The 19,336-nt window shown below is 35.3% G+C and overlaps 1 protein-coding gene across 1 annotated transcript in view; it reads left to right on the plus strand.

Annotated features, from left to right (window-relative positions):
- LOC111528897 overlaps window positions 1-19,336 on the plus strand; it is a 102,044-nt gene that overhangs the window by 4,053 nt on the left and 78,655 nt on the right. Inside the window, exon 3 of the mRNA XM_031934010.1 lies at window positions 1,543-1,727. Coding sequence (XP_031789870.1) covers window positions 1,543-1,727 — 185 coding nt within the window. The remainder of the gene's footprint in view (window positions 1-1,542; window positions 1,728-19,336) is intronic.

The raw sequence follows: 19,336 nt of genomic DNA on the forward strand, positions 1-19,336 counted from the left end.
ATCAGACCGGATTGGTTTTGCAGTGACTTCTGATGGCCTTTGCAAGTGTTCAATGACTGGATTTGCCTGGAATGTGGGGTTCAGGGTCCTTGGAGGAGAGTAGTAAGAAATAAGGTTTTGGAACATGTGAAATTAGATTGTGGAGGGCCTCACATGTTGAGCAAAGGACACTAAAGTTTATTTTCTAGGTAATAGGGAGTCAATCAAACTTTTTAAATGAATGATGACACTGCAGAACTATGGTTGAAGAACTCCACATATCTGACAGTCATGTGTAATCATAGCTGTTGTGTCATGAGTCCAGAGACGAGAAAGCTTTCTGCAGTCAGTCAGGAGAGTGGGGACTGGGTGCTTAAATAGCAATAGGCCACTGGGATGTGTAGGTTGGAATGAATGTGAGAGACAGAAGACATGAACAGCAGAAGAGAAAGGACAAGGTCAAAGGTGGCACTGGGGTTTTAAATACAGGAAATTGGGAGGATGAACCAGCAGCCTTAGCAAGACACAGGAGAAAAAAGAGATTTAGGAAAAATGTAGTATTGGTCAGCCAGATTTGGGGATGCCAATGCCATAACCAACTATAACCAATGGAAGATGATTTAACACAGTTGTAAGTATCTTGAAGCCAATGGTCTGTTTAGATGGGAAGCAGTCTTTCTTTTATTTATTCATTTTTTTTTTTTTTTTCTGAGATGGAGTCTCGCTCTGTCGCCCAGGCTGGAGTGCAGTGGTGCGATCTCAGCTCACTGCAAGCTCCGCCTCCCGGGTTCCCGCCATTCTCCTGCCTCAGCCTCCTGAGTAGCTGGGACTACAGGCGCCACCACCACATCCGGCTAATTTTTTGTATTTTTAGTATAGACGGGGTTTCACCGTGTTAGCCAGGATGGTCTTGATCTCCTGACCTCCTGATCCATCCGCCTCAGCCTCCCAAAGTGCCAAGGATTACAGGTGTGAACCACCTCGCACAGGCCAGGAAATAGTCTTTCATTTTCAAATTTAAAACTTTATTCTTAAAATTTATACATTTAATCCAGAATACTCTATGAATATATATTGAATAAATGTGTTCCTTTTTAAATTTATATTTGATTTGTGGTGTCCCATTTAACTATAGCTTTCTGAGGAAATCTCAGTTCTTTATGCAAATTGTATCATAATAGTCAAGAATTTAAGATTACTTTTGTGTTCAAGGTCCTATCTCCAATTATCCTCTTGTTTAACATGATTGCCTTTTGACCTACTTTCCATCTTAACTTTAACATTATATTTTTAAATTACCCTGAATCAAATTTCAATTTAAGAAACTCCAAAAAGAACAAAAATTGGAAACAGCCTATGACATTTTAGGAAATCAAGAAATGTATTTAATTATAGCACCCAGTTTCATACTCCACAAGAGAAAACTAAAGCAAAGCCTGATCAAGACGTTCCTTTAATACAACTCAATCACCTTTGAGTCTTTATTCTTTACCAGTCTCTCTATTCTCTGTGCCTATTTTCTACTCTCCCTGAGCAGAACTTTAAGTGTCACATTTTGCCAAGGCCTCCATTACGTGAGTAATGAGTGCTTTCATATATCGATATCCCCTGTTTTTCTGTTGGTCGAGTTTCCAGGAACATTCACTGTTTGGGGAGGAGTAAAGACTCATGTAAAGGTCATGTTATGTCTCTTCATCTTCCATCCTTCAGAGATTACTGGTGGCCAGAACACCTATGTGGGAGAGTGGGTATGGGAAGTGGGGTGTGTGGATAAAGAAACTCTGTTCGGGAGAAGCTCCCAAGGATCTGTGAGTCAGAGAAGTCACCTACCTCTAGGGTTGCACAAATCTAGCACCTTTTATGAAAACTGCATTCATCCAGAATGTGAAAAGAAAAAAGGGATGGCTGAGAACTTCTAAAATTCAGCAACAGACACCTGCCCACAAGAAGCTCAGAGAACACCAGATCCTACTTTCCTACTGTCATAAATCAGGAGTTATTTTAATAAAATAAAAAGATATAAAATAACATCGAACATGAAAGACGCTTTATGCCAAAAGGACCTAACAGACACATACAGAAACTTCACCCAACAGCAGCAGAATACACATTATTCTCAGGGACACATAGAACTTTCTGCAGGATAGACAACAGGTTAGACCACAAGACAAGTCTTTGCAAATTTAATATTAGAATCATATCAAGTACCTTTTCAGACAACAATGATATGACACTAGAAAGCAACAATAGAAGGAATTCTGGAAAATGTACAGATATGTGGAAACTAAGCAGCATGGCGCTGAACAACGAATAGGTCAATGAAGAAATTAAAATTAAAAGAATTAAGCAACATGTTTAAGTCAATGAAGAAATTAAACTAGAAATGTAAAAATACCTTGAGAAAAAAATGGAAACACAACATACCGAAACTTATGAGATGCAGCAAAAGCATTTCTAAAAGGAAAGTTTATAGCAGTAAACATCAACAGCAAAAAGAAGAAAGATCTCAAATAAACAACTTAGTATTATGCCTCAAGGAAATAGAAAAAGGAGAACAAATTCTTCCAATGTTAGCAGAAGGGAATAAAATAATAAAGATCGAGCAAAAATAAGTGAAATGAAAACTAGAAAATGACACAAAACATGAACAAAACTAAGTTTCTTAAAATATAAAACCAATAAACTTTTAGCTAGACTAAGAAAAAAGGAGAGAAGACTCAAATAAATACAATTAGAAATGAGAAAGGATACATTATAACTGATACCACAAAATACAAAGGATCATAAGAGACTATTACAATTATATGCCTTTATAAAAAGTTTTAAATTGGCAACAACATTGGAAAATGTTATGCTAAAAGAAATAAGTCAGGCCAAAAAAGACAAATACTGCATGTTCTCACTTATATACGGAATCTAAAATAATCAAACTGAAAGAAGCAAAGAGTAGAATGGTCGTTAGCAGAGGTTGGAGGTGTAGGGCGGAATGGATAGATGATGGTCAAAGGGTACAAAGCCTCGTTTGTACAAGAGGAATAATAAGGTTTTTTTTCTTTGAGATATATTGCAAAACTTGGTGAAAATAGTACATAGTAAAGTATTCTACATTTTAAAATCACTAAGAGAGGAAATTTCAAATGCATTCCCCGTTAAAAATGACAAGTATTTGAGGTGGTGGATGTTAATTAGCTTGATATAATTATTCCAAATTATATTCATAAATTATACCATCACTTTGTACTCCATAAATATACACAACTATGATTTGTCAATTTACAATTTAAAAATAAAAATTGAAAAGAAAACACAATACGTGTGGTGTGTGCCTATGCCTGTGTGCGTCCACACAAGTGTACACACATACCCTTCACCTCCATTACTTTCCAAAGTGGACAAATGTGTAATTATTTTGACTTAGGCTCCAAATATCTAATCTAATTCTAATATTTCCTTGAAGAATTATCAGTGGCCACTTGAGAAAGGAAGAGCTCGCTGGCAGACTACATCAGCTCAGGATTTTTAAAACATAACTTTTTAATGGTGTTTTTTGCTGCGTGTTTTTGGTGTTGTTAATGAGAGTTGTAGGTAATGTTCATCAACAATGGAAATGAAGTCTGGTGGTCAATGCTTCCACATTGTCTAAACCCTACAGCTGAAAATAATGGGCGTTATTCATCTGTAAATTATGTTTATATGGTCTTTACATCCATAATTCTCTATATCTTGTGCTGTCTGATATAAGAGAATTAAGAAGAAATTCTCATAAAGCAAGTTGCTTCTGTAAAAGTTTTCAGTCACGTTTCACCAGAAAAGTATAAAACACAAAGTTACAATAAAATGCCATTATGGGGAAAATAAATTAAATAGATACAGCCGATATACACAAGGTTGTAAACAAAAGGAAAAACAGGGTTTTAGCATGGGTTTGTTCTGTCAGTGTAAAGAAAGAAAGAAATAAAAAAGTAAGTCAAATTCTACTTTGTTGTTTATTTGGAAAGGATTTATCTTATCTTAAGAAGTACTATAGTGGGAATTTTGGTGACTTCTAGGCTCATTACTTTCTGAAGAGCTCTTGATAGTTCTTATGCATTTAGTGTATTCAAATACAACACTTTATCTCACAATTGTTGAGGGGGTACAAATGTAAGTCTTCAAAGAATGATATAATCATTAGAAATACATCAAGGAATAAGTACAGTAAGGCAAGTAAATTTACTAGTGTCCCATTAGAGATAAGTGGGGCATTGCAAATTAACAACAATGGAGGAACAAACCACAGTTTCTTACTTTATGAGACATCCTTTCTGAATTTTTTAAAATTATAGAGAATCTTTCATTTGGTGTAGATGGTCAGTTATTCAAAAGGGAACTTAGAAAAAGTAGAAGTGACCCACTTCATTATTTTTCACAATAATAACCAATACGAAACTTTTCCTGGAAGACTAAAATCTTACCACAAAAAAATTAAGCAAAAACATTGGGCACTTCTTATATAAATACAGCCTGTTTTGGAATGGTATGCTTTTTAATTTTTACAGACATTTTCACTTTCAGATAATTTCACATGTGCATAAAAGTTGAAAAAATATGCCAAGTACTCCCATATACCTACCCTTTACCCAGGTTTATCAGTTGTTAACATTTTGTCACACTTGTTTATTCTAGATAGGTATTGATATAGATAACACAGACACTTTTTTTGAATTATCTAAGAGCAAGTTGCAGACAGTATGCCCCTTTATTTCCATACACTAGTGTAGATTTCCTAAGAACAAAGTCGTTCCTTAAAGGAGGAAATTAGTGAGGGTTTCTCACTGCAGCAAATGATATTCTGAGCCAGCTGATTTGGCCTTGTGACCAATAGGAGGGACTATTTAACTTTGTATTCTTTTTTGATCTCCTTCTTTCTTTACACCCACTTACATTGTTTTCCATTTCTTTTACTCTCATAAATGTCAGATTTGTCCATGTGATTTATCAAGTTTATCAGAATATCAACTTGAATCTTTTCTTCTCTCTAACATTTATCTAAATATCTCAGGAGAATCCCATCCTTCCTTCTCTCCTTTATTCCATTTGCAAAATTAAAAAAAAAAAAAAAGCCTCAATTATGGCATTTCAGTATTCATAGTAGTACAGATAATGCATTTATGTCAAGAAAAAGAAACGCATTTTAGGCCAGGTGCGGTGGCTCATGCCTTTAATCCCAGCACTTGGGGAGGCCGAGGCGAGTGGATCATGAGGTCAGGAGATCTAGACGATCCTGTCCAACATGGTGAAACTCCATCTCTACTAAAAATACAAAAATTAGGTGGACATGGTGGTGTCCGGCGCCTGTAGTCCCAGCTACTGGGGAGGCTGAGGCAGGAGAATTGGTTGAATCCGGGAGGCGGAGGTCACAGTGAGCTGAGATCATGCCACTGCACTTCAGCCTGGCAACAGAGCGAGACTGTGTCTCAAAAAAAAAAAAAAAAAAAAAAAAGTATTCTAAAGGTAATGAGACATAATATAGAATTTGTACACCAAATTTTGAACTTATGGCTATTTGTGAAAAGGATAATTTGAAAGCTATTCCAGAATATGCTTCTTCTTGATTTGGTCTAATTTTGCTCTTTTTATTTCTTCCTTTTCTTTGTTTTTTGAGGTAGGAACTTAGTTGCTTGAGGCCTTTATCACTTCTAACATAAACATTTAGTAATAAAATTTTCCTCTCACCTCTGCTTTAGCTGCATCTTACATATTTTCATATACCTTATTTTTATCTTAAATTAGTTGTATGCACTTTAGTATACTGTCAACAAAATAATATTTCTAGAATAAAAACCAAGACATCAAGGCTTTACTTTCTTAACATTTCTTAACATTAAGTCAGCACAGCATCTTCCCAGATCTTTTCCTTTTTGGATGGCTCCATACTTTATTCCCTACCCATTTCCTCTTTCCTTTAAAGAATGATTAACAGATTCCATAGACAATATTGAATAAAACCCCAAATATAACTAAAGTAAGTTGGAAGTAAAAGAGAAAGAACGGTGAGATAGTTAACGTAAACATGAACCAGTTTATACACTTTTTAATAATGTTTTACTTTTACTTAAAAAATAAGTAGAGTGTAAAGGTAGCCCTTTGTTTAATCACTGAATCTAAAACTGTTTACTACAGAATAAAATAAGTAAAATAATCATCATCCATTATAAGCTTAATCAAGATGAGCACTGTTTAATCCTGATTAATTTATAACTAATTTTATGCTGCTGGTACACTTTTTAAAAACAGCTTTGTTTAGCCATAATTTAAATTTCGTGTAATTTACTCACTTAAAATGTTTCATACATATTAATATATTCATTCAGTTGCTCAATCATTCCAAAGTTTAATTTTATAACATTTTTGGTACCCTCAAAAGAGTCCCGGTACCCATTAGCAGTCACTTTCCATTCCTCCTCCACCTTACATCATTAGGCAACCGCTGTCTAAACTTGCCTGTTTGGGAGATTTTATATAAATGGAATAATACAAAATGTACTCTTTGGTTCTGGTCTCTTTTACACAGCATGATATTTACAAGTATATAATATTTTCACCCAGGTTGCAGCATATGTCAGTACTTCATTCCTTTGGTTGGTCAATAACATGATATTGTAGATACGATATGGTATGATATATGACACACTCTATTGTGTTTGTCCATTCACAAGTTAATTAACATTGGAGTTGTTTTTACTTTTTGGCTATTATAAGTAAAGCTGTAATAGATATTCAATTTTTTTGAAGAGCTTGTGAAGAATGGCACTAATTATTCTTTAAATGATTTATAAGTATTATTCTAGAATTTGATCCTGTTTTGTCAGAGTTATCTAATATGTTGACATACTTTTTTATGGCATCTTTTATAGTTCTTTTTATTTCTATAAGGTCAATAGTAATGTCCCCTCTTTCATTCTTAATTTTAGTAAGTTGAATCTTTCTTTCTCCCCGTAAGTGTAGCTAAAGTTTGTCAATGTTGTTAATCTTTTCAAAGACCCAACTCTTGGTTTTGTTGATTTGCTCTACCATTGTTTCTATTTCTTTACTTTCTATTTCAATGTTTATTATATCCTTTCTTCTGCTTATTTTTCATCATGATCTCTTCTCTGACTCATTGATTATTTAGAAGTATGTAGCTAATTTTTATATATTTATGCTTTTCCCAAATTTCTTTCTGTTTTTAGTTTCTAATTTAATTCCATTTTGATCAAAGGACAATCATTTTCTACTTTTTGAGGTTTGGTTTTTGGCCTAGCATGTGATGATCTATTTTAGGAAATGTTCCATGTGCACTTGAGAGTAATGTTCTGCTTTTGGGTGTACTGTGCTGTCAGTGTCTGTTAGATCTAGCTAGTTTATACTGTTACTCAAGTCCTCCATATTCTTGCTAGCATCTATTTAGTTTTTCTAGTTATCGAAAGTGAGATATTGATGTCTGCAATAATTACCATCTCCAACTATTATTGTTGAATTCTACCTTTAATTCAGTCTGTTTTTGTTTTGTAGATTTTGGAAATATTTCGCTCAGAGCACATAGGTTTATAATTTTTATACCTCCTTAATATATTGTCTCTTTAACATTACAGCATGTCCTCTTTATCTCTGATGTATTAGTCTGTTCTCATACTGCTAACAAAGACATACCTGCGACTGGGTAATTTATAAAGGAAAGAGGTTCAACATGGCTAGGGAGGCCTCACAATCACGGTGCAAGGCAAGGAGGAGCAAAGTCACATCTTACAATCCCGGTGGCAGGCAAGAGAGCATGCTTTATAAAAGCATCACATAACTGGTATGAGATAGTATCTCATTGTGGTTTTGATTTGCATTTCTCTAATGACCAGTGATGATGAGCTTTTCTTCATATATTTGTTGGCGGCGTAAATGTCTTCTGAGAAGTGTCTGTTAGTATCCTTCACCCACTTTTTGATGAGGTTGCTTATTTCTTGTAAATTTGTTTAAGTTCTTTGTTGATTCTGGATATTAGCCTTTTGTCAGATGGATAGAGTGCAAAAGTTTTCTCCCATTCTGTGGATTGCCTGTTCACTCTGATAATAGTTTATTTAGCTGTGCAGAAGTTTTTTAGTTTGATTAGATCCCATTTGTCTATTTTGGCTTTTGTTGCCATTGCTTTTGGTGTTTTAGTCATGAAGTCTTTGCCCATGCCTATGTCCTGAATGGTACTGCCTAGACTTTCTTCTAGGGTTTTTATGGTGTTAGGTCTTATGTTTAAGTCTTTAATCCATCTTGAGTTAATTTTTGTATAAGGTGTAAGGAAGGGGTGCAGTTTCAGTTTTCTGCATATGGCTAGCCAGTTTTCCCCATACCGTTCATTAAATAGGGAATTCTCTCCCCATTGCTTGTTTTGGTCAGGTTTGTCAAAGATCAGATGGTTGTAAATGTGTGGTGTTATTTCTGAGGCCTCTGTTCTGTTCCATTGGTCTATATATCTGTTTTGGTACCAGTACCATGCTGTTTCAGTTACTGTAGTCTTACAGTATATTTTGAAGTCAGGTAGCATGATGCCTCGAGCTTTGTTCTTTTTACTTTTGCATCTTTTAAAGAAGCTGAGGAAGAAAGGGGAGCAAGTATACATTTGTAAAGTTTGTGATATTAATCTTCTTATCTGCCATTTCTGGTTCTCTTTACTTTTGTACATCTGGGAAACCATCTGGTGTCATTCTGTTGGTTGGTCCAATATAGATTTGCTTCTGCTCATATCCTTTGTGCCATTATTGTCAAATACATTACATTTCTATAGGTTACGAACCCAACAACCTATGTACATACATATCATTTTATGCACTTGCATTTTAAATCATTTAAGAAAGGAAAGAAGACAAAATATTCAATTGTACTCTCTTTAACAATTATCTACATAATTCAATTTACTGGCCTGTTTGTTTTCTCATATGGGGTTTAACACATATCAGGAATCAGCCTGGAAATCTTTTGTTATTGTTAATAAATATTAAGATAAATCTTGCAGCAACAAATTTTCTCAATTTTTGTTTATATGAAAATGTCTATTTTATCTTTAGTTTTAGCATATAGTTTTGCTAGATATAAGATTCTTGGTCTCGTATTTTCTTTAATCTCTTTTAATATGTCATTCCGCTTTCTTCTGCCTTCTATTGTTTATGATGAGCAATTAGTTTTTAATCTTATTGGAGTTTCCTTTATGTGATAAATACATGTATGAATATCAATTAGATCCTGTTGGTGAATTGTGTTGTTCATATTTTTCTATATCTATGCTAATTGTCTGACTAGTAATTCTGTCAGCTAGTGAGAAGGTTGGAATCCCCAACTATAATTGTAGATTTGTCTATTTCTTCTTTCAGTATTATCTGCTTTTGCTCAATGTACTTTAAAATTCTGTTGGTTTATATACATTTAGGATCATTGTGTCTTCATAGTAACCTGGTTTTTAAAAATATGTAATATCTTTCTTTGTCTTTAGTAATTTTTCTTACTCTCAAGTCTCTCCATCAGATATTAATATAGCCATTCCTGCATTATTTTGTTAATATTTGCATATTATGTCTTTTTCATGCATTGAATTTCAATTTACCTATTTTATTAAATGTAAAGTAGGTTTCTTATAAACAGCTTATGATTAGGATATTTTAAAATCTACTTTGCTAATCTCTCACTTTTTATTAATGTATTTAGATAATTTTAAAAAATAAGATGCTTCATTTTTTAAAAAGTTTTAGGTTTACAGAAAAAAAGATGAAAGAAAAACACAGAGTTCCCTCACACCTCCCTGCAGTTTCTCCTATTTTTACCATCTTACATTAGGGTGGCACAGTTGTTGCAATCCATGACCCAGTATTGATGCACCATTAATTACTAAAGCCCGTAGTTTATATTAGGCTTCACTCTTTGTGTTTGACATTCCATGGGTTTTGACAAATATAAAATGGCATGTATCCAAAATTACAGTGTCATACATAACAGTGTTACTATTCAGAAAATCTCTTGTGTTCCATTTACCCCAGTCCCTTTTCCCTCAAACTCCTGGCAATCACTGAGCTATTTACTATGTCTATAATTTTTCATTTTCCAGAATGTCATATAGTTGGAATCATACAGAAATTGGTTTGTTAGACCTCAAACTTCATTCTTCTCCTTCAATATTATGTTGGCTATTCTGGATCTTTTGCCATTTCATATAAACTTTTGAACCGGTTTGTGGATATCCACATAATAATTTGCTGGAATTTTGAGTGGGGTTCCATTAAATCTACAGATCAAGTTTTGAAGAAATGACATTATGACAACATTGAGTCTTCTTATCCATGTACATGGAGTACCTCTCCATTAATTTAGATCTTCTTTGATTTCTTTTATCAGTTTGTAGTTTTTCCTCATATAAACCTTGTACATATTTCATTCAATTTATACTCCATTTATTTAGATCTTTGATGTCTTTAATCAGAGTTTGTAGTTTTTCTCATATCAACCTGGTACATATTTTATTCAATTTATGCCTAAACATTTCTCTTTCCAGTGCTAAAGTAAATAGTATTATGCTTTTAATTTCAAATTCCAATTGCTCATTGCTGGTATATCAGAAATCAACTGACTTTTGTGTATTAACATTATATTCTACAACCTTACTATAACCACATGTTAGTTTCACAAATGTTTTGGTTGATTTTAGGGGGATTTTTTACATATACCATCATGCCATCTGTGAGCAGAGTCTTATTTCTTTCTTCCAAATCTGTGTAACTTTTATGTTTGTTTCATGTTTTATTGCATTAGCTAGGACCCTCAGTATGATGTTGAGTAGGGGAGGTGATAGCAGGCATTCTTGCCTTGTTTTTCATCTTACCAGGAAAGCATCTAACTTCTCCCCAGGGAATATGATGTTAGCTCTAGGTTTCCTATAGATTTTGACACTTTGAGGAAGTTTCCCTCTATTCCTAATTTGCTAAGAGTTGTCATTAATGGATGTTGGATTTTGTCAAATTTTTTCTGCATCTTTATAAGTGTTAGAATTTACCAGAGAACTCTTTGGGGCCTGGTACTTTGTATTTTATCAGCTTATTAATTATTGATTCAATTCCTTTAATAGATATAGGACAAATCAGATTGTCTTTTTCTTCTGTGGTGAATTTTAGTAGATTATATATTTCAAAGAAGTGCTGCATTTTATGTTGGTTATCAAAGTTATGAAGTTGTTAATAATATTTCTTTATTTTTTAAAATGTTTTAATGTCCGTGGAATCTATAGAGGTGGCTCTTCTTCAAATGTTGATATTAATAATTGTATTCTTTTTCTTTCCTACTCAGGATAGAGATTTATCAATTTTATTTATCTTTTCAAAGAATCAGATTTTTATTTTGTCAATTTTTTTCTATTGATTTTCTGTCTTCAATTTTATTGATTTTTATATTTTTCTTCTCCTTATTTTGAGTCTAATTTGTTCTTCCTTTACTAGTTTCCTAAGGTGAAAAGTTACATTATTAATTTCACACCCTCCTTGGGATGCAACACATGCATTCAATGCTATAATTTTGGTCTAAGCATTGTTTTACTGCATTTCACACACTTTTGTGAGACGTAAGTGAGAATGAAAAGCTATGACCACCCTCTATAACTTACCACAGTATCTTTTCCATCCCCTTAATTTTTATCTCTATGGGTCATCAAATTTAAAGTTGTATTTCATTTTCATTTAGTTCAAAATATTTTACAATTCCTCTTGAGACTTATTTGATCCATTTTTTATTTAGAAGTGTGAAGTTAAGCCTTCATGTATTTTAACACTTTCCAGTTATCTTTCTGAAGTTGATTTCTAGCTTAATTTCACTGTGGTCATCGAGCATAATTTGTAGGACTTATATGCTTTTAAATGAGTTGCTTTTTAATGGCCTAGATAATGAAGTGTCTTTGTGAACATTCCATGGCAGCTTCAGAAGCATGTGTATTCTGCTGTTGTTGGGTGAATTATTCTATACATGTCCGTTGGATGCAGTTGATTAATATCACTGTTGACTTGAATTATAATATGTCTTTCCTAATTTTTTGCCTGCTTAATCTGCTAATTACTAGTAGGGAGATGTTAAAGTCTCAAAGTACAGTAGTAAATTCATCTATTTTTCCTTGAAGTTCTATTAGTTTTTGCTAATATAACATATAGTGATGCTCTGTTTTTAGGTGCATAAACACTGAGAACTGTTATGTCTTCTTGGAGAACTGACCCCATTTTTATTATGTAATTATTCTCTTTATTTCTGATAATTCTTCTTGTTCTGAAGTGGGATGTGTCATTAATAAAGCTACTCCTGCTTTCTTTGGATTACTGTTAGCATGCTATTGTTGCCAGTGGGCTGTTTCAGGTTCTTGACTTTGCTGCACAAAAGAATCTGAGAATGAATCCAAAGTAACAGTAAACAAAAGAGTTTATTGCAAAGCAAAAGTACACTCTGACAGCTGATCAGCGTGGGCTGCTCAAAGGTGAGACAGCCCTGTCTGATACTGGGGGATCGCCCTTTGTGGGAGATTTACATGGTTATTCATGGAGGGGTGGGAAGGGGTGTTCTGATGAGTATGTTATGGGTGGTCCCTGGCTGCACATGTGCTGTGGTTGTACATGCTAGTACTTACATTTCATGTCTCATTAGCACCTTAAATCTCCACCCAGGGGTGTTTTTCTTTTACTATTATAGTAAATATAGGTCAGCCCAAGGACACTAATCGTGGGTTTCTGTGCTTGTGTGAATTTGGGAATTCTCCCTTCTATTTCTCAACCTCCTTGCTGCAGGATGTTCTAACCCTGAGCCTATGATGTGGTTTGTTGGTCGGGTAGTTTGTTATCTCCATCTATTTAGTAAGTTTTTTCTCCTTTAAGGGAGACTATGACCACCCTTTATAATTTACCTCAGTATCTTTTCCATCCCCTTAATTTTTATCTCTAAGAGTCTTCAAATTTAAAGTGGGTTTCTTGTAGACAGCTGGGTCTTGTTTTTTGATTTACTATGACAGTCTCTGTATTTTAATTGGTGTGTTTTAGACCATTGACAGTTAAGATGATTATTGATATAGCTGAATTAATATGTACCATATTTGTTAATGATTTTTCTTTGCTGTCCTTGCTCTTAGTTCTTATTTTTGTCGCACATAGTTTTTCTACTTTTTGTGTTTTAATTGAGCACTTTATATAATTTCACTTTCTCTCCTTCCTTAGCATATCAGTTATACTTTTTTAAAGTTTTAAAACATTAGTCCTAGAGTTCGCAATATATTTTTACAACTAATCCAAGTACACTTTCAAATGACACTATACCACTTCACAGGTAGAAGATATATTAATACACAATATTCCTAATTCTTCCTTCCTTTCCCTTTTATCATTGCTATCACTCGCTTCATGTACACAAAAGTATACAAAAGCATATATATGCATATATAACCCTATGTTGTTGCTATTATTATTTTGAACAAACTACCATCTCTTTGATCAATTAACAACAAAAAAGAATGTTTTACTTTACTTTTACTTATTAATTCATTGACTCCCTTCTTTTCTTTATGTAGACTGGAGTGTCTGACCTATATCATTTTCTTTCTGAACTTCTGTTAACATTTCTTGCAAGGCAGGTCTACCAGTAACAATTGCTTCAAGTTTTGTTTGTCTGAGAAGAACTTTAGTTCTTAATACTTTTGAAGGATAATTTTACAGGGTGCAGAAATCTAGGTTGGTGGTTTTTCTCTCAACCTCACTCTTCTTGCTTGCATGGTTTCTAAGAAAATGTCAGAAGTAATTCTTATTTTTGTTCCTTTAACGTAGGCTATTTTTCCTCTCTGGCTTCTTTCAAGACTTTTTTTTTCTTATTGATTTTTCTGAAGTTGAATATGAAATGCCTAGGTGTAATTTTTCTTTTCATGTATCCTGTCTGGTGTACTCTGAGCTTTCTTGATCGCTGTTTTGGTGTCTGATGCTAATTTGGAAGAAATTTTCAGTCATTGTTGTTTCAAATATTGCTTCTATTTTTTTTTTCTCTCTTTTCTCTCCTTTTAAAATTCCCAGTATATATATCCTTTTGTAGTTTTGTTACAGTACTTTGATATTCTATTCTGTTTTTACTGAGTATCTTTTTCTCTTTGCTCTTACGCTTTGGAAATTTCTATTGTCATATCATCAAGCTCAAAGATTCCTTTTTGGCTATGTCCGGTCTATTAATGAGCCCATTAAAGCCCTTCTTTATGTCTATCACAATGTCTTTGATCTCTAGGACTTCTCTTTTGACTTTTTCTTTGTATCCCCATCTCTCTGCTTACATAATTCATCTGTTCTTGCATGTTGTCTATTTACTAGAGTCCTTAACAGAATAATCACAATTATTTAAAATACCTGCTTTGATAATTCCAACATTCCTGCCATACTTGACTCTGATTATGATGCTTGTTCATACTTTTCAAACTGCTTATTTATTTTTTTTGCATTTCAGTGTATCTTGGAATTTTTTTTTGTTGAAAAGTGAACACAATGTACTAAGTAAAAGGAACTATAGGAAATAGGCCTTTAGTAATGTAGTGATAGAGTGTAAGGGGAAGGGGAACATTCTATAGTCCTATGATTAGGGCTCAGTCTTTTGGTGAGAATTTAAATGTTGAAAGATAGGTTTAAAGGGTGATTATTGCTATTATTTTTTAACTTTTAGGTTCAGGGGTACATGTGCCAATTTTTTAGGTAAATTGCATGTCGTGGGGGTTTAGTGTACAGATTATTTGGCCACCCAGGTAATAAGCACAGTACTAGATAGGTAGTTCTCAGTTGTTACCGTCTTCCCTCCCTTTACCCTCAAGCAGGCCCCAGTGCCTATTGTTCCCTTCTTTGTGCCCATATATACTCAATGTTTTGCTCCCACTCATAAGTGAGAACATGCGACATTTGGTTTCCCGTTCCTGTGTTTGTTTGCTTTGTATAAAGGCCTCCAGCTCCATCCATGTTGCTGTAAAGGACATGATCCCACTCTTTTTTATGGTTGTGTAGTATTCTGTGGTGTATATGCACCACATTTTCTTTTTCTTTTGGTTTTTTTGAGATGGAGTCTCGCTCTGTCGCCCAGGCTGGAGTGCAGTGGCATGATCTTGGCTCACTGCAAGCCTCGCCTCCCGAATTCACGCTATTCTCCTGCCTCAGCCTCCCGAGTAGCTGGGACTACAGGCACCTGCCACCACGCCCAGCTAACTTTTTGTATTTTAAATAGAGATGGGGTTTCACCATGTTAGCCAGATGGTCCTGATCTCCTGACCTCATGATCCACCCACCTCCGCCTCCCAGAGTGCTGGGATCATAGGTGTGAGCCACCGTGCCCGGCCTATGCACCACATTTTCTTTATCCAGTCTACCACTGATGGGCATTAGGTTGATTCCATGTCTTTGCTATTGTGAATAGTGCTGCAATGAACATACACATGCCTATGTCTTTATGGTAGAATGTTTTACATTCCTTTGGGTATATATGCAGTAAAGTGATTGCTGGGTAGAATAGTAATTCTGTTTTGAGTTATTTGAGAAATCACCAAACTACTTTAGACAGTGGCTGAACTAATTTACATGTCCACCAGTAGTGTCTAAGCATTCAAAAAGGTGACTGTTTTTTGTTTTTGAGACAGAGTCTCACTCTATCACCCAGGCTGGAGTGCAGTGGTGCGATCTCGGCTCACTGCAACCCCTGCCTCCTGGATTCAAGTGATTCTCATGTCTCAGCCTCCTAAGGAGCTGGGATTACAGGCATGTACCACCACGACTGGCTTATTTTTGTATTTTTTGTGGAGATGGGGTTTCACCATGTTGGCCAGTCTGGTCTTGAACTCCTAACCTCAAGTGATCCGCCTGCCTTGGCCTCCCAAAATGCTGGCATTACCAGTCTCAAAAGTGTGATTTTTTAAAGAGGAAATCAAACACATCAAAATTAACTTATATCTGAAAAAAGAAACTTAATAGACCAGTACTTTGATATGTGATTCAACTAGAGCTTTCATAAGAAAACTTTAGAGCTCCCTAAAATGGCTCTTTGTAGGATTAGTACAATTGGCTGTACTTTTGTTTAAGGGTAAAATTTGCCCAAGAATGTAGAGCTTTACAATTTATTTGCCGGCCGGGTGCAGTGGCTCACGCCTGTAATCCCAGCACTTTGGTAGGCCAAGGTGGGCAGATCACGAGGTCAGGAGATCAAGACCATCCTGGCTAACACAGTGAAATGCCATCTCTACTAAGAATACAAAAAATATTAAGCAGGCACGGTGATGTGCACCTGTAGTCCCAGCTACTCGGGAGGCTGAGGCAGGAGAATGGCCTGAACCCGGGAGGCGGAGCTTGCAATGAGCCGAGATGGTACCACTGCACTCCAGCCTGGGCGACAGAGCAAGACTACTTCTCAAAAAAAAAAAAAAGAAAAACAAAAAGAACAAATCATATGAAACAAAAAAATAGCAGTCCTAACTTGAATGTGAATCTGTATTTAACGGCAACTACACTTAGGTGTTTATGGGAGAATATTAAAATTTCATAAATTTACAATGAACGCTTAAGAAAATAAACATATTGGCACAAAACTCTTTGAACCACTTTATTCAATATGTATGTGGAAATTGTTCTGGCATAATTTCATTCTACACTGCTACAACAGGAAACTATAGGAACATAAGGACAAAATGCCAATGTTTAACCACAGCCTTTCCTGGGAAACATAATATGTTTAAATAGCCTTTAGAGACAAAGAAGAGTCTATTTAATTTATGGAATGAAAAGAAATGTGACAACAAAGCATTTTGTAGTCATGGTTATCAGTCTTTGAAAAAGTTCTTAATAGGATTTGGGTTTATTTTAATTAATGAAAATAAAATATGAATAATGTATTGAACTCAGTATATTATAGCAGTGGGAACTTTTCATAAATTATTCTCAAATAATTTTCACAAGCTAATCAAAAAAGATATAATTCTGTTTATTATAAAAAATGGGATCCAAGGTTTTGAGAGAACTTTAGTGTCTTGCTATTGTTTCTAACGTCTCCCTCCAGACCATCTCATTTCCCTGAATCACAGACTTTCTGAAATATCAAGTGCAACCAAGTATGTTATCACTTCAGGGTCATTTTTGTTTGCTTGTTCTCTCCCTTTCTCTCTCTCGTGTTTTGTATCCTTATACCCGGCAGCAGTTTATTTGGAAATTTGGACCAGAAGATGCATAACAAGTTGTTCTGCAGAAGTTCTTATCCGATATTCTTAAGGAGCTATTCTGCATGTAATCTGCATTTTTTTCCTCTACCATCACGTAGGCATATTCAGTGTAGACTGCCACAACCCTGGATACCGCTCTGCTTAGATTTACAGTCTCTGCTTAGATTTGCCACCGCAGAAAGTGTAGTAGTTTCACTACATATGTAAAAAAGACTGCGTACTTGTTTCTAGCTTCTAGATTGCACATTTACGGTGTTTGCAAAAGCAGTAACTATTCTTACCAGTAGGAGATGAATTACACACTCCTTCTCCTTCTATAATGAGAGTATTCTACCTTCTGGTCAAAGTGCTTCCTTAAGGCACTTTGAAGCTCATCTGCTGGCAGGCTTGAAGCATGCTGTTCCCCCGAGACTTCAGGAACTGGATCTACTCAAGGCAAAACAATCTCCGCTTCATTGTATTCAGAAATTCAGGCTTGCCATGAGGCTGTGTAGTTTTCTGAAACACAAATGCTGGCAAATCTAAAAATCCTCCCAAACACGTATCTACCAATTTTTGCTCCTTAAATGGGAATAGTATTTTTCTCATATCCTTAGATTAGCTGAGTTAAAAAGATGCCCCAAACACAGAGTCTCATTATTTTAAGCTTGAAGTTTTAAAACTATAGCTTTATGCTTGCCCCATGAGAGACGCATTCTCTAGCAATCCATTCAAGCAAGGATCGGTTTTCAGTTTAGATAAAACTACAAAGTGAATAAATTCACTTCTGACATTTAACTAATGCCGTTCTTTACTCCTACCCCTACACTCCACCCCTTAGGGTACTCGCCTCCTCTCATTCTCCCCATCTCCAGCCCACATCCAGATGACTTCTGCTATATTAAAGTTTGCTTTCAGGAAAAGATCTGAAATCCGTAAGGGGTTTCATACTAAATATTGGCACCTTCGATGGTAGGACATTGATTTGCTGAAGTCTGGGGTTGATTTCCTAGTCCCTAAAATCACATTCTAACTGTGACTACCTGTTGTTTCTTTAAGTTTAACACAGATTTAGGGTGAGATTTATCTTTTTCTATAAACGAAACATTTTGGGAGAATGCTTTCTTTCTTCCTTTTTTTTTTTTTTTTTTTTTGAGACGGAGTCTGGCTCCGCCGCCCATGCTGGAGTGCGGTGGTGCGATCTTGGCTCACTGCAAGCTCCGCCTCCGGGGTTCAAGCGATTCTCCTGCCTCAGGGTCCCAAGTAGCTGAGTAGCTGGGACTACAGGCACCCGCTACTATGCCTGGCTATTTTTTTTTTTTTTTTTTTTGAGACGGAGTCTCGCTCTGTCGCCCAGGCTGGAGTGCAGTGGCCGGATCTCAGCTCACTGCAAGCTCCGCCTCCCGGGTTCCCGCCATTCTCCTGCCTCAGCCTCCTGCGTAGCTGGGACTACAGGCGCCGCCACCTCGCCCGGCTAGTTTTTTTTTTTTTTTTTGTATTTTTTAGTAGAGACGGGATTTCACCGTGTTAGCCAGGATGGTCTCGATCTCATGACCTCGTGATCCCGTCCGCCTCGGCCTTCCAAAGTGCTGAGATTACAGCCACTGTGCCCAGCCAAGAATGCTTTCTTTCATAGATGAGCACATATGGTATTTTATGTATCAGCGTTAATGTTCCTTATCAAATATGCAATCAGGGGCTCTCTATAGAATCAATTTCAATAAAACAGATAGGCAATTTTTTAATGGAATAGCCATTGATTATAATTTTCTCCTCTTCTAACTTTTCAATTCTTCCCAATTAGCCGGTGATAAGAAACTGGAAAAAAAATTTCAACTTATTTACCATTTATTCACTTGTTGTTGTTTTTTTTAAATCTACTGTAGTTTGGAAGGATTAGATTTTAGGCTAGTTTATTCATTTCACAAAAATAATTTATAATGTTTTTATAAAGAATATTTCCCTTTGTGTTTGAGCTCAACTTAATTCCCAGTTGGCCCTGAAATGTGAGAATTGTTTTCCTAAAATACTGATGGATGTTAGAAGGCCACAAGAAGTGAGACCTCATCTTTTTTGCTCTATGAGAACATCAATCTTTCTATTTCTGTGAAAAATAAGGAAAGGTAAGTGGATTCTGGTGATTTC

This window comes from Piliocolobus tephrosceles, chromosome 14, assembly GCF_002776525.5.
Source record: "Piliocolobus tephrosceles isolate RC106 chromosome 14, ASM277652v3, whole genome shotgun sequence".
NCBI classification, from domain to species: domain Eukaryota; kingdom Metazoa; phylum Chordata; class Mammalia; order Primates; family Cercopithecidae; genus Piliocolobus; species Piliocolobus tephrosceles.